Here is a 14,248-nt window from a genome sequence, read left to right as displayed (position 1 = left end):
CTCCACTCTGCACTTCCCCCTTCATTCACTATGGTGTGTGTGTGTGTGTGTGTGTGTGTATGTCCTCTTAGTTCCGACTTTAAGTTCACAAATAATACCTTAAAAGTAGAGCTAAAATTAAAATAAATTCTAAACAATTGAAATGTGTATGGCTATAATCGCAAATTCTAGGTCAGTACACAACAACGTTCCTTTCTACTCAGAAAAGGCCCTTCTCTCTCACACACACCTGGCACCTGCCTCAGGCTCTTTCATAACCCAAGAACCAGCCACCCGTATTTTATTCTCAGTTACACCCCAAATAAACTATACTGATTACTTCCTCTTCCTCATCCAATTCTGTCGCTCTACCTTTCTGATGCCAAGAAAAGACACCTGGACATTTGCTCAACTTCTTCTAAGAAAGGTCATCCTGGTCCGCATTTACCAGAAAAGCCCAGCCCCTGCCCTGAACCTGTGCTGTCCTTGTCCTGGCCTCCATCTGCTCTTTCCTTTCAGAAGAAAGGAACTCAGCATCATCCCGGCAGCAGGAATCTTCTTCAAGTTTGTCACCCAACTTCATATTACTACCTGCCTCTGTAATCTCAAAAGGGCCTGGTCTGATTTTATTTTCATAAACCAAACAAGTTATCAACAGAATAATGTAACTGCCTCCTCCTGCTTCCTCCTGCCAAGAAGTCCAAAAATACAGGGAGGCCAGCCCTTACAGGTCATGCTGCTGATAATACATCCCAGTGAACAGAAACAAACAACAGGCTCACATTTCACCTTGGGTTTCACTCTGGACATCAGATATTTATTAAAAAGATGATAGTTTCTTTGTGAATTATCAAGTAGTAGGTAAGTGCTTAATTATGGCTGCTTGTCAGCTGCTTTTCTCTCCTATCAGTCTGTCCCTGTCTCATGAGAAGGAGGTCATTAGATTTTGTGAAAAACCTGGATGTGATCCCTGGTGGACCAGAACATTCCCCTGAAACCAAAACACAGATGCAATTTCTCTGATTGGCTCCATGCTACATATCTTCCCCCAAGGAACCCCTTCTTGCATTCTCAAAAAGGAGGGAGGGTGCCCTGTTCTAGAAAAGGTACTGGTACCCATAGCAGCAGATACCAGGACTGCAGCCTTCTGTGCGTGCCCTTTGGATAGGCAGCCGATGGCATGGACGTTCCACAAGAGGAGCAAAAAGGCAAAGGAACTGTCAACAGGTAGAAGAATTTAATCCAAGCCCAAGAACACCCAGGAGAGACGAGGCTGAGTCCATTCTACAGCAGGTCAGTCTCCTTCTCCCAGGAGTCTGAGTCTCTCCGAGTGCATCTGGGCCAATGCTGCTCTTTGCCTACAGAGAGGTCCACTCAACCTAAACAGGTACAGAAGAGATCTTAACCATATTTTTTAAAGGTCTTGTGTTGATTCCAGGTGCCAATAAATAAGACCCATATTTGCCAACAAAACTTTTGGAGGTTAAGGAAAACATTTCACCTCCTCTACTCTTACCATGCCCAGAAGCCTTTCCTTATTTTCATACCCAAAAGCCACGTTACAAATGACACCAGTTAGCCCCCCAAGTGTCATCACTGGGAAATCAGCACATGGCTATTTCATCGCTACTGTCCATGAAGTCCTTGTTCTGCTCCCTGAGCTTCTCTGTGGCCATCCACTGATGAAGACCCATAGAGACCCCACAGAGCAGAGTCAACCGACCTCATGAGGTTCCAAGGCTGTCGGTCTTCACAGACTTTCTACCGCGGAGTGGCTGGCAGGTCCAAACTGCTGACTTTTCAGTTAGCATTTGAGTACTTTAATCTCTCTAACAACAGGACAACTCCTTAGCTTCTATTAGCCTTTTACATGAGAGTTTCTCCAATATTTGAAAACAACTTTCCTAGGACAACACTAGAGGTTGGTTTTTTTCAAGTTAAATATCATCATTCTTCATATATTCTTCATATTGTACAATTCCCAAATCCTAGTTCAAGGTTTTAAAAAAATCTCAAATTATTTTGTCATAAATGGATTTGAGTCAGGTCTTTTTCCTTGCTATATTTGTTGAACTGATTGTGAAAGTCTACATTTGTCCCTCTGTCAAATTTCATCATATTTTTGGTCAGGTATTCCAGAAGGTAAGATTACTTTGAATTATAATTCTGGCGCCTCTAATATTGTTTATTCCTCCTTGTATCACATCCTCTGAGATTTAGTGAGCTAGGTATGTTTGCTATGCTTCCTAAAGTCACTGCTAAAGCAAGTGAAGACAAGACCTACAAAGCTTCTTTTCCCCTAGGCAGCTTCCCCAGTATTTTCAGAGAATCGTTAATGAATAGTCTTGGTATATAGCCAAGCTGAGAGTGTTATCTTTTTTATCCAAAATGGGTTTATTAGAATGGCTTCCCACTCATCTCGACTCAGGGTCTTTAGCGCTGCTTCCTTCTGAAGGAGCATCCTTCTGTGAGCCTTGCTTTTCCTCCTGTAAGCCGACAGAGGACAGTAGAGCAGCCAGCACACAAAACTACTGTTTGTGCATGGCTGAAGACCGTGGTGATTTTACAGCAGCCTGGGCATTTGACATCCATGAAGTAGGAATTGGGGCTCTGCACCAGGTGCTTCTTCTTGTGTTTTCTCTTCTTCTCTTCTGGAGAGGGGTGTAGGAGATCCTTTGTGAGAGACATGATCGCTGAGCAGTCGTCAGTGCCGGAAAGGGCGAGAGTGTTATCTTTAAGGATCCAATCATCATCTATTCTATGAAGGTTTACTGAAATTATTATGCTTCCTGTCTGCTCTTCTTTCCAGATGTACTAAAGTATTGATACTATTAATAAGGGTTATTACATGAAGTCTCACCTTACAAATAGCATTATACAACTTCTGGTGATCTAGTAGAGACTTCCCATTGCTTTGTAAAACATCTATTTAAGAATTTTACAAGGGACCAAAGTCAAATTCACTAGTTAGTAAAAGCAGTAGTAACTTTTTTATAGTAAGCATTGATTTAGACTCCAGAGTACAAAAGTTTTGGGTCAATTGATTGATTGGTTGATTGATTTAGTTTTCCTTCATTTCTTCTCTTGCATCATCTCTTTGCTAAACCCAAGGCTCGTATTCGTTGTCAAGTCAAATCTCTCTCTGGCTCTTTAAAAAATCACTAATTATATATGATAGAATATTTTTTGATACATATGAACTATTCGATTTCTTTGTATCTCTACCTCTATGTAACTAAATGTGTCTACCTTACAAACCCAAAGACAAAGGGGAATCTAAGACCAGAACAGAAAGACCCTGTGTTTTTGTTGCCATCTGCTAATGTGGAAAGACATCTTTATTAACTTCAAAAATAAAAAAATATATGATGTTGGACTTTCTGGTTCCCGCTCCCTGCACCCCCCCCCACACACACACACACACACTATTTATCTGACTTCCACCTTCAATCTTAGTTAAGGTTCCATCAATATTCTGATGCCCCTTCAAGAGAGAATAACAGAGATTCCTTCTCTATTTTACTAATTCTTAAAATGCCTCTTTCTCTGGTATAATCATTAGTTATCAGATGTTATAATTTTTTCATAACAGCTGGTTATTAGAAAAGAATTGGAACTGACTTATTTTTTTATTCGTTCAGTCATTCTACAAGTCCATATGAGGATCGTTCTGTGTGTTTGATGCTAAGGTAGTTCTACACTAGTGAAGAGAATGAATCCTTTATCAGGATAGAAAATTTTTTAAGAATCCACAGGTAGATAAGGAAAGTGGAACATTTGACCTCAGTGGAGAGTAAGGGCAGGAGAATCAAGGAAAAGAAGGTAGCCCCATCTTACAAAAACCTAACCAGAAACTGGGAAATTACTTAGTTTAGAAATGGGGTAACCAAGAGTCACCTGGTCACTTTCCAATAGCAAATAATGATGTTCCAGTGCATTTGGGCATGATTTCATTAATATTTTTCTATACTTCAACCCTCACAGAGAAGATTGTACAGATTGCTAATATAGATTTCCAAGTCTCACTTTCTTAGGAAAGGTTTGAGAAGCATCTATCATCTCAGAGTGAGATCCCCTCCCCAGAGGACATGGACACCTTCCCAGTCTGAGGAGACTTCCCAAAGGCAGTCCTCCCCTTGGTGAGCTATCAGGATTACCAGGTCAGTAACTCACTGCTGTGAAAGAGCACTATGCTGCTCCCTGATTCTCACATTTCCATCACTCAGAAAGATTTAGGAAAACCCTGTTGAATAGTAGACTATCCAGGAGTTTTGGAGTCGGGCATGTTTAGATTCAAATCCTGGATCCACCAGAGTGACCTTGGACAATTGACATCAACACACTGAGTCTCGGTTTCTTTTCTGTAAACATGAAACAATAAGGCCTGTCACCAATGCTTGCTATGATGGATAAACGAATAGGCCAAACACAGCGTGCAGCCAAAACAGGAGCTTACTGAGTGTTAGTTACCTTCCTCTCTTCCCTTGGGCCCCAGATCTAAATGAGGGAGCAGTCCAGGGGTGACGGTGACAACCAGACCACCTGGCTGATCCTAGTGGGATTCCGGGAGCTGCGACATCTGGGCTTCCTACCCTTCACTCTCTTCTTGGCCATCTATGTGGCGACAGTCGGGGGCAACGCCCTCATCGTGCTGGTGGTGGCCTCCAGTCGGACTCTCCACACACCCATGTACTTCTTCCTCTGCCACTTCTCCCTCCTGGAGATTGGCTACACCTCCAACATCGTGCCTCGGCTTCTGCAGAGCTTCCTGGATGGCGAAGAAGCCATCTCACTGGCCAGCTGTCTGCTCCAGTTCTACATGTTTGCCTCGCTGGCTGCGGCCGAGTGCCTCCTGCTCTCTGCTATGTCCTATGACCGTTACTTGGCCATCTGTCGCCCCCTTCACTACCCTGTCCTGATGAACCCCTGGTTGTGTGGCTGCCTGGCCACTGGCGCCTGGCTCATTGGCTTTACCTTCTCTGCTTTCACTCTGGCCTTAGCAGCCCCTCTGCCCCTCTGTCCTGGCATCAGAGAGATCAACCACTACTTCTGTGACTTTGCTCCCGTGGTGGGATTGTTCTGCGGGGATGTGGGGGTGATGTGGGGAGCTGGAGTCAGCATCTCAGGCTTCCTGACACTGGCTCCTTTCCTGTTGATTGTGACTTCCTATGCCCTCATCCTGCAGGCTGTGCTGCAAATTCCCTCAGGCCATGGGAGGCAGAAAGCTTTCTCCACCTGTTCCTCCCACCTCAGCGTAGTCGGGGTTTTTTATGTCACCCTCATTGTGGTCTATGTGGCCCCAACAGATCACATGCCCCCCTTGCTCCGAAAGGCCTTCTCTATCCTGTACACTGTGCTCACCCCTATGGCCAACCCCATCATCTACAGCCTCAAGAACCAAGAGGTAAAGGGGGCCCTTCTTAGACTCTGGAGACAGCTCGCACCCGGCTACAACTCGCTGAGAGCACAAAGACAGCTACTGACTTCTTCCTGAAGTCCACCTGAGCCCTTTGCGCAACTAAATGGATTAGGGGCCGCTGTACTAAGAAGAGTGAGACTGTGGCATTAACGGCGCACGTCTGAAGAGAGAAGTAACTCACACAGGGCCTAAATGCTACAGACATTCCAGAAGATTCGCGGAGAATGACCATATGAATAAGCAATACACTTGAAATGTGCACGCGCACGTGCACAAGATTAGTTGAAAAGAAATACATGACGTCAATACGGTTGAGAAAACTGCAAGGAGGGAGTGAGACAATACGAGCAAGTGGGAGACTGTTTGAAGATCCTCCTCCACAGTGGCAAAGACTGAAGGCTGGCAGCGAGGGGAGGGGGTTAGAGACCTCCGAATGAGAGCCAGAATCAAGTTAAGATCATGTGGCACAGAGGGACATATTTCCAAAAAAATCTCAGAAACTAAGATGCAAAACGTGGGTCTAAAGACTAACGTAGATAGTGAAAGGATAAGAGCGACTTTCACTGCAGACAGGGCTCGGTCTTGGGAGAGGAAGGGTCACTTAAAGGCAAGGAGGAAGCCCTATCCACTAATGCCTGAAGCCCAAGAGGCCAATTAGGCCATTGTTCTGGGAGTCTCGGTAGTCCCGTCTTTGATTTTGAGCCAATGGGTAGTTGGGAAATAAGGAAGGCAATTAAATTAGAAAAGGAGATAAATTAAACTCAATGAGGGAATTCTGCGATTTTGCCTCCATCAGATCATCTTTGATGGCTTTTTATAAACGACATAAAAACAGTGTCTTTTTTTTTTTTATTTGAAGTATAACAACTTGTTTCTCAAAGTCTAGTACATGAACTACCTATATCAAAATGAGCTAGAGTCGTTGTTTAAAAAGGCATATTCTGGGCTTCTCACCAGATTTACAGAATCAGAATTTCTAGATAATGCCTAAAGATCTGCACTTAGCAAACTTCACAAAATGTAGGGAAAAGGCATAGTTTCAAGGGATGGCAGGTTAACAGTAGAAAAACAGAACAACAACAAAATATATAGATACTGCTATTTAATATAGATACTACTTCCAATCTCAGTGATATGCCTGAGTAGACACACAAGTAAGGGGCAGGAAGAGGATAAAGAGACACACAGCCCTGGTCTGAATATATGAAAAGGCAAAGCAGAAAAAGAGACAGAGAAAACCACCCTGGCTGGAAGGTTGTTTGTGTAACATCTGGACTTGGGCTGTGTCTGGGTATTAAAATTGTCTGTGATGTTTTAGAGTTTTTTGCATTAAAGGCAAAAGTAAAATCCCATGTAGAATGTGATAGTGTCCTGGAGGGAGGGCCAGACTGAAGAAAGCAGTGCCTACTAGGGATATACCACTCTGACCACGCCCTCCTGTGTGAGGCTCCTTGAGAACAATCTGTATACACGGCAAGTAGAGAATTGTCCAGAAGGTGGACTTCAAAGGGGTCCAGGTCAACTCCTAAAGCATTTAACTGCATTTAGCCCCACTAAAGAAACCATATTCACATGTTAAAAAATAAGTTTTAAGTGAAAAGATAAATCACAGTCTGACATATTTATCACACATAAAATTGACAATAGATAAATATACAAAATACATTAAGAGGGAGACTTTGGACAGTGTAAGATATGACAAAATAATAATAATTTATAAATTATCAAGGATTCCTGAGGGAAGGGGGAGCAGGGAGGGTGGGGAAAAATGAGGAGCTGATACCAAAGGCTCAAGTAGAAAACAAATGTTTTGAGAATGATGATGGCAACAAATGTACAAATGTGCTTGACACAATGCATGCATGAATGGATTGTGATAAGAGTTGTATGAGCCCCCAATAAAATGATTTTTTTAAAGACAAAATACATTAAGAACCCAAGAATTAGTTAAGAAGATAAATAGCCCCATAGAAAAACAAGCCATATAAATGAATGGGCCGTTCTCAGAAGAGGTTGCCCCAATAGACAATAAAGAAATGCTCACCCATTAATTTTCAATGAATTGAAAATTAAAACAAATTTGATGTATCACCCACCCATTTGCTGCCCAGTGGCAAAATAATTAAAATTCTGATCATCTCAAAGACAGATAATATAATTCAAATTTTTCTGACTGGTGTGTGTGTATTCACCTTGATGAGTAATTCAGCAGTTGCATTAAAGTTGATGATGCACATACCATATGACTTTGCAATTCCATATCTATGTATATACCCAGAGGAACTCTAATAAATGTGCAAAAGATGCATACAAACACATTAAGTGCAGCAGTTATTTAATAACAAAAACTAGAAACAATCCAAATGTCCATCAAGAATGAATGAATATGAAACCAATTTTAGTAGCAATTTTACAATACTATTTGGTATGATTGAACTATGGGATGGTATGATATCTGTAAGAACTCCCAATAAAATTGTTTTTTTTGAGAGGGGAAGAATGAACGAATATAAAGTGTGTGGCAATATGATCAAATATTATAGAGTAATGTAAATGAGAACAAGTGTCAACTTGAAAAAAGTCATAAAAACTTGTTACATGAAGACAGGTGCGGAGGGAGGGGGGAAAAAAAAGAGGACCTGATGCAAGGGGCTTAAGTGGAGAGCAAATGCCTTGGGAATGATTGGGGCAGGGAATGTATGGATGTGCTTTATACAATTGTTGTATGTATATGTATGGATGGTGATAAGAGTTGTATGAGTCCCTAATAAAATGTAAAAAAAGAAAAGAGGAGAAAAAAATGATTAGGGCAAAGACTGTACAGATGTGCTTTATACAATTGATGTATGTATATATGTGAACTGTGATAAGAATTGTATCAGCCCCAATAAATTGTTAAAATAAAAAAAAAAGAATGCAATATATCAGTTGTGGGAATAGATAGATAGATAGATAGATAGATAGATAGATAGATAGATAGATAGATAGATAGATAGATAGATAGATACAAGTAACTGTAACATGAAAATGTTTTTATTAGATACTGAGGTAGTTAGTTTATTGTGCCAACCTGGCCAATAAACGCATGTGGGGTTAATTGAAGGGCGGAGAGATAAATGCTCGGTGAGACTCGCCTTTCTAGTTCTCGGGTCTCTTGCTTTGTATGGTCGCACAAGGGTGCAGCTGCCTTAGCCAGTTTCCTGCTTCAGCTGACAAGGCTCATTTCCTGCAAGACATCCTGAGGAGAAGCCACATGGACTTACCCCAATGCAGGCCTGAGTGCTGGAGCACTTATGTGGAGACCCCTGCCAGCGCTGAGATGTTTACACATTCATTGACTCAGCTTTCCTCCAGTGTCATTGCATCTGTTTTGTGAGATGGAGGAGGACTTTGTGGACTGGTGTTGGACATATGGGTTAATGGGTTAATGTTGGACTTGTGGGCTTGGGCGGCACTGGGTTGGGATGTTTTCTTGATGTACACTTAACCTTTATATAAAACTATCTCTTCTACATGAGTTTCTGTGGATTTGTTTCTCTAAAGTACCCAGACTAATACAGGTACCATCGAGTCAGTTCCAACTCATAATAACACTATGAACAACAAAATAAAATGCTGCCAGTCCTGTACCATCCTTGCAATTATTGCTATGTTTAAGCGCATTGTTGTAGCCACTATGTCAATCCAGCTCACAAGGGTCTTGTCTTTTTCACTGACTTTACCAAACATGATGTCCTTCTCCAAGCCCTGATGCCTCGTGATAACGTGCCCAAAGTCTTGTCCTCTTCACTTCTAAGGAGCATCCTGGTTGTACATCTAAGAATGATTCATTCTGTGGTAGTTCCAGAATCGTTTGTCAATTTGAGGATTAATAGTGAAGGGGTGGAGTCTAGTTTTTCAAACAAATCATAGCCAATGAGGCCTCTGTGTGGGCATGGCCTTCTCCTGAGAATTCTGGAAAATCTGGATTTTCCTCCATGGAGACGGGAAACTCTTTCTCTCTCTCTGCTCACTCCCTTGAAGACACTCTACTGACAAGACACATGGCATTATGTTCATAGATCTCATGCCCTGGGAACTGGAAAAGCCACATGGAGACCCCGGCCAGTGCTGAGATGCTTACAATGACACTGGATCTACAAGACTTTCTACCCACTGGCCTGTAACCATCCTGCATTCGTCATCATTGCATGTGTTTCATGAGTCTGAAGAGGACTTTACTAACTGGTATCAGATTTGTGGGCTAATATCAGGCTTATGGGTTTGGGTTGGACTGGGTTGGGATGCTTTCTTAATGTACATTTACCCTTTGTATAAAATTCTCTATTATACACATATATGTGTCCATGGATTTGTTTCTCTAGCCTACCCAGACTAACATAATTCATTCTGGCAGTTCAAGGTATTAGGTAGTTAGTTTATTGTGCCAAACTGGCCAATAAACACATGTGGGATTAATTGAAGAGCAGAGAGATAAATGGCTCGGTGAGCTTGGCCTTTGTTGTCTCTTGCTCTTAGATCTTCAGACCAATGTGTTATTTGCCTCAATTTGCAAGCTACACTACCTGTGGGGCACCTCACCTATGGACTGTGTCGCTGTAATTTGAGGTTCCTTCAAGACCTTCTTCGCCACACCATTGGAATTTACATCTCTTGAGCTGGGGGCTGTTGGACCCTGTCATCTGGCTGACTGTTGGTGACCTGCCTTGCTGTTTGCTGCCTGTGCCCGGATAGCCTGAATTGCTCTACAGAGGACTACCCTGCAGCCCTCAAGACATGAAGGACTCCCAGTGTCTCACAACTGTCTCATGGGAGTGAGTTGCACAGAGCCATTTGTACTGCTTTATAATTTCACTGTTTATTTCTTATGTTATATATCTATCTGTGTAAATATATATAAATTATTAGCATTCTGGTTTTGTTACTCTAGAGAACCCTGTCTAATACAGGGTATTTAATAATACACACAAATTTAGGATCTGTTTTACCTCTGATTGATAGCTTCAGGTGGCGGCTGTTTATTCTCCAAAACCCAATGTATGTCCAAATCTAGAAGTAGTCCATCTCCCCACTAATAATTTGAAAATATCACCTCCCCTATCTTCTTTCAAAAGCTCCTGTTTCCAGAGGTCTGCGGGGCCGGCCCCAATGCCAGCTATGTAGACACCCCCCACACCCCTCCCAAAAGAATGCACTACAGAGGACAGCACTGAAGTTACAGCTCAGAGAGAGGGGTATGTCTGATCAGAACACACAGGAGCAAACAAAGAGGGAAGGAGAGAGAGTGAAACACATCCTGGCCCACCAAGCCTTAAGGATGATATCCCTGATCAGAGCAGTCAATTTACAGAGAGGACTATAGGGCTGGCCCCACCAGGAGACAAGACGTCCCTCACAGACTCATATCACTATGAGGCACAAGACTGGTGGCACAGTGCAGGAATTGTGCCCGATCTGACCCCTCCACACTGGGGCAAAACACTAAAGGCGTCCAACAGAGCAGCAAGGGGAGCAAGGCAATGAAGTCCCCAGGGAACACCAAAAATAGACTTCATGGCACCCCAGCTGACTCGACCAGAAAACATGCCTAAAGGTCAACAAACAGACCTGGAACTACCTATAGATTTTCTTTTTCTTTTCATTGGTTTGTTGTTGTTGTTGTTGTTTGGTTTGGGGGTTTTCTTTTGTTGTTTTGGTTTGCTCTGCCTTATTTTTGTGATTATTGTCTCTGCATGTCTATCTAGATAAGATAAGCGGAATACCAATGCATAGGAGAAAACAATGAGATGATGGTTCTGGAGGGACATGGGAGATGGAAGATGGGAGGTGGGGAAAGGAAGTGGGTGTTAACAGACCCAGGGACAAGGGAACAACAAATGATCTAAAATCAAGGGCAAGGAGGGCATAGGATGCCTGGTATGGCTTGATCAAGAGCAATGTAACCAAGAGAAATTACTGAAACTCAAATGAAGGCTGAGCATGACCATAGGACAAGAGGATAGTAAAAAGAAATAGAGAAAAGAACTAGGAGACAAACGGCATTTACATACAGGCATGTACATATGTGAATATATTTATATATAATAAGGCATGTACATGTGTAAATATATTTATATATAATGATAAGGAGATATATCTATGTACATAAATTTATATGTTAAGTATCAAGGTGGCAGATAGATATTGGGCCTCTACTCAAGTACTTCCTCAATGCAAGAACATTTTGTTCTAATAACCTGGCATTCTGTGATGCTCAGCTTCCTAACACGATCGCTGAAGACAAAATGTATGCATAATCAAATGTGGTGAAGAAAGCTGATGGGGCTCAGCTATCAAAAGATATAGCATCTGGGGTCTTAAAGGCTTGAAGACAAATAAGTGGCCATCTAGCTGAGAAGCAACAAAATCTACATGGAAGAAGTGCACCAGCTTGTGTGATCATGAGGTGTCGATGTTATCAGGTCAGGCATCAAAGACCCAGAACAAAAAATCATATCAATGTGAATGAGGGGGAGTGCAGAGTGGAGACCCAAAGCCCATATGCAGACAATTGGACCTCCCCTTACAATAGGGTCACAAGGAAGAGACGAGTCAGTCAGGGTGCAGTATAGCACCAATGAAACATATAACTTTCCTCTAGTTCTTTAAGGCTTCCTCCCCCACACTATCATGACCCCAATTCTACCTTACAAATCCAGCTAGGCCAGAGCATATGCACAGGTACAGATAAGAGCTGGAAACACAGGGAATCCAGGACAGATAAACCCCTCAGGACCAACAATGAGAAAGGGGAAGGTGGGGAGAGAAAGGGAGAACTGATCACAATGATCGACATAAAACCCTCTCCCTGGGGGACAAACAACAGAAAAGTGGTTGAAGAGAGACATCGGTCAGTGTAAGATATGAAAAAATAATAATAATTTATAAATTACCAAGGGTTCATGAGGGAGATAGGGAGAGCTGGGGAGGGAAGGGGAAAAAATGAGGAGCTAATACCAAGGGCTCAAGTAGAAATAAAATGTTTTGAAAATGATGATGGCAACAAATGTACAAATGTGCTTGAAACAATGGATGCATGTATGGATTGTGGTAAGAACTATATGAGCCCCCAATGAAATGATTTAAGAAATAAAATTAAAGTTCCTATTTCTTTTAGATATATACACCATTCTGGACATACTCCTGAGACTATTTGTCTGTGTTATGGAGTGAAGTTTCTTAATATGGTCTTCTACCTATGTCTCTGTAACTTCCACCAAGTAATTGGATGAGCCTACGCAGATTGCATATGTGTAACACTCATAGAGGGGAAGGGAATGTTTTCATTACCACCTCCTGACTGTAAGGATGAGCCATCCTTGAAGCAGAAGCAAAGAAAGAAGTCCCAGGACCATCAGAAGAGCACTTTCTAGATCTCTCTCTGAAGTGGAGGAGCCCAGACTGTGGGGCAAGAATCATGGGACTGAGCATGAGGAGCAGCGCCCAGATTATGGGACTGTGTGGCAGAGCACCAGGAAAGCTGCCTGATCCACAGAGGGACCGCATGATGAAGAGACTGAGGGCCAGAGAGAGACTTGGTGGCTGACTGAAGAGAAGTGTGGCTGTGGACAAATGACCGTCTCCTTACTGCTTACTGATCCTGACTTGTGGTGACTTATAACTTCCCTAACAACCCCCATCATTGTGAGTGCTGTCTGTGAGTTCTGTGTGTCCACTGCAATGAATTCTCAAACTCAGCATAGAAGTGTCTTAGGAGAGATGGTTGGTGTCAGAGGAGGTAAAGTGGGATGGAGGCCTGTCTTACCCCAGCCTCTTGGCAGCAGGGAAGCCAGAAGAGATCTAATATTACCTCCCATGCCGTTTAATACAGTCTGTTATTCTCTCTCCTTCCATTCTCTCTCCTTTCATTTGTTTCAGGGAGCTTCTCTCTATCCTATTACACCCAGGAACGCTATTGCTCTGAGTGATTCAAACCTCTACCAGGGTCTCCTATTCAATGCTTAGCCTCTGCAGTCCACTCTCCTTCATTGGCCCATTCCCAAAGCCCCTTCAGGATCGCTCCAGAATCCAAATCTGCTGACTCCACAAACCCAGGAATCGATGGATGGTTAGTGTTTCTCACTGGCTTCTTATACTTTCAGGTCACTTACTTGCTCGGTTGCGCTCCGTGCTCCTGTCCTCATTCCACTGAGGCTTTCAGTCCGCTGACGGTCGCTTAGAACGCTCTTTCAGCCCTTTGCTTCATTCCTCGTCAGAATAGATTCCACATGCCAAGAGCTAACGTGTTTTCTTGCCAATACCAATTCCCTTGCCTTATTAACAGTCCTCTCGCAGCCCTGCCCAAGGTGGTGCACACGCTAGCCATGCAATTGCTGTCTGACAGCGGCTAGCGCTTTCACCGGAACTCAGCTGCTTTTTTTCTTTTAAAACAATTTCTTTATTCGTAGTTCTTCTCTCTTCCCCCGTCCTCTTCTTACTCTTCTTCCTTTCCCCCCCCCCAATACCCCTCATTTTAATCCCACAGAGGATGAGCTCATCCCACCAGCCCTCCATGCTCAGCTGCGCACACCCCTGGCCCTCCATGGATATCAGGGAGCACTTCTCCAGCACCTGTTGTGTTTGTCAGTGAATACTTACACCAGTTTTTGAGGGAGTTTTGGGGTTCTTTTGATTTGTTTTCCCTTCTTTCTTCCCCCACCACACACCAGACTCTTTTTTGATCTGGCTGAGTGGGTGCTCCACCCCCACCAGGTCCAGCTCCATAGGGGACGCAACTCTGAACGTTTCATGGTGAACATCCCCACAAATTCAGCACCTTTCTACCACTGCCATATTTGATAGCTAATGCCA

The 14,248-nt window shown here is 43.0% G+C and overlaps 1 protein-coding gene across 1 annotated transcript; it reads left to right on the top strand.

Annotated features, from left to right (window-relative positions):
• Positions 1-4,480: 4,480 nt before the first annotated feature.
• LOC142451516 (olfactory receptor 11A1-like) lies at positions 4,481-5,473 on the top strand. The gene has a single exon (XM_075553301.1). It carries the CDS (start codon positions 4,481-4,483, stop codon positions 5,471-5,473), a length of 993 nt encoding a protein of 330 aa, XP_075409416.1.
• The last annotated feature ends 8,775 nt before the right edge of the window (positions 5,474-14,248 follow it).

This window comes from Tenrec ecaudatus, chromosome 6 (genome assembly GCF_050624435.1).
Source record: "Tenrec ecaudatus isolate mTenEca1 chromosome 6, mTenEca1.hap1, whole genome shotgun sequence".
Classification (NCBI taxonomy): Eukaryota; Metazoa; Chordata; class Mammalia; order Afrosoricida; family Tenrecidae; genus Tenrec; species Tenrec ecaudatus.
The sequence above is the reverse complement of the archived record's forward strand: the minus strand, read 5'-3'. Positions and strand labels throughout refer to the sequence as shown.

Coding starts and splice junctions, on each gene's coding strand:
- LOC142451516 (XM_075553301.1), top strand. CDS start 4,481: ATGAGGGAGCAGTCCAGGGGTGACGGTGACAACCAGACCACCTGGCTG.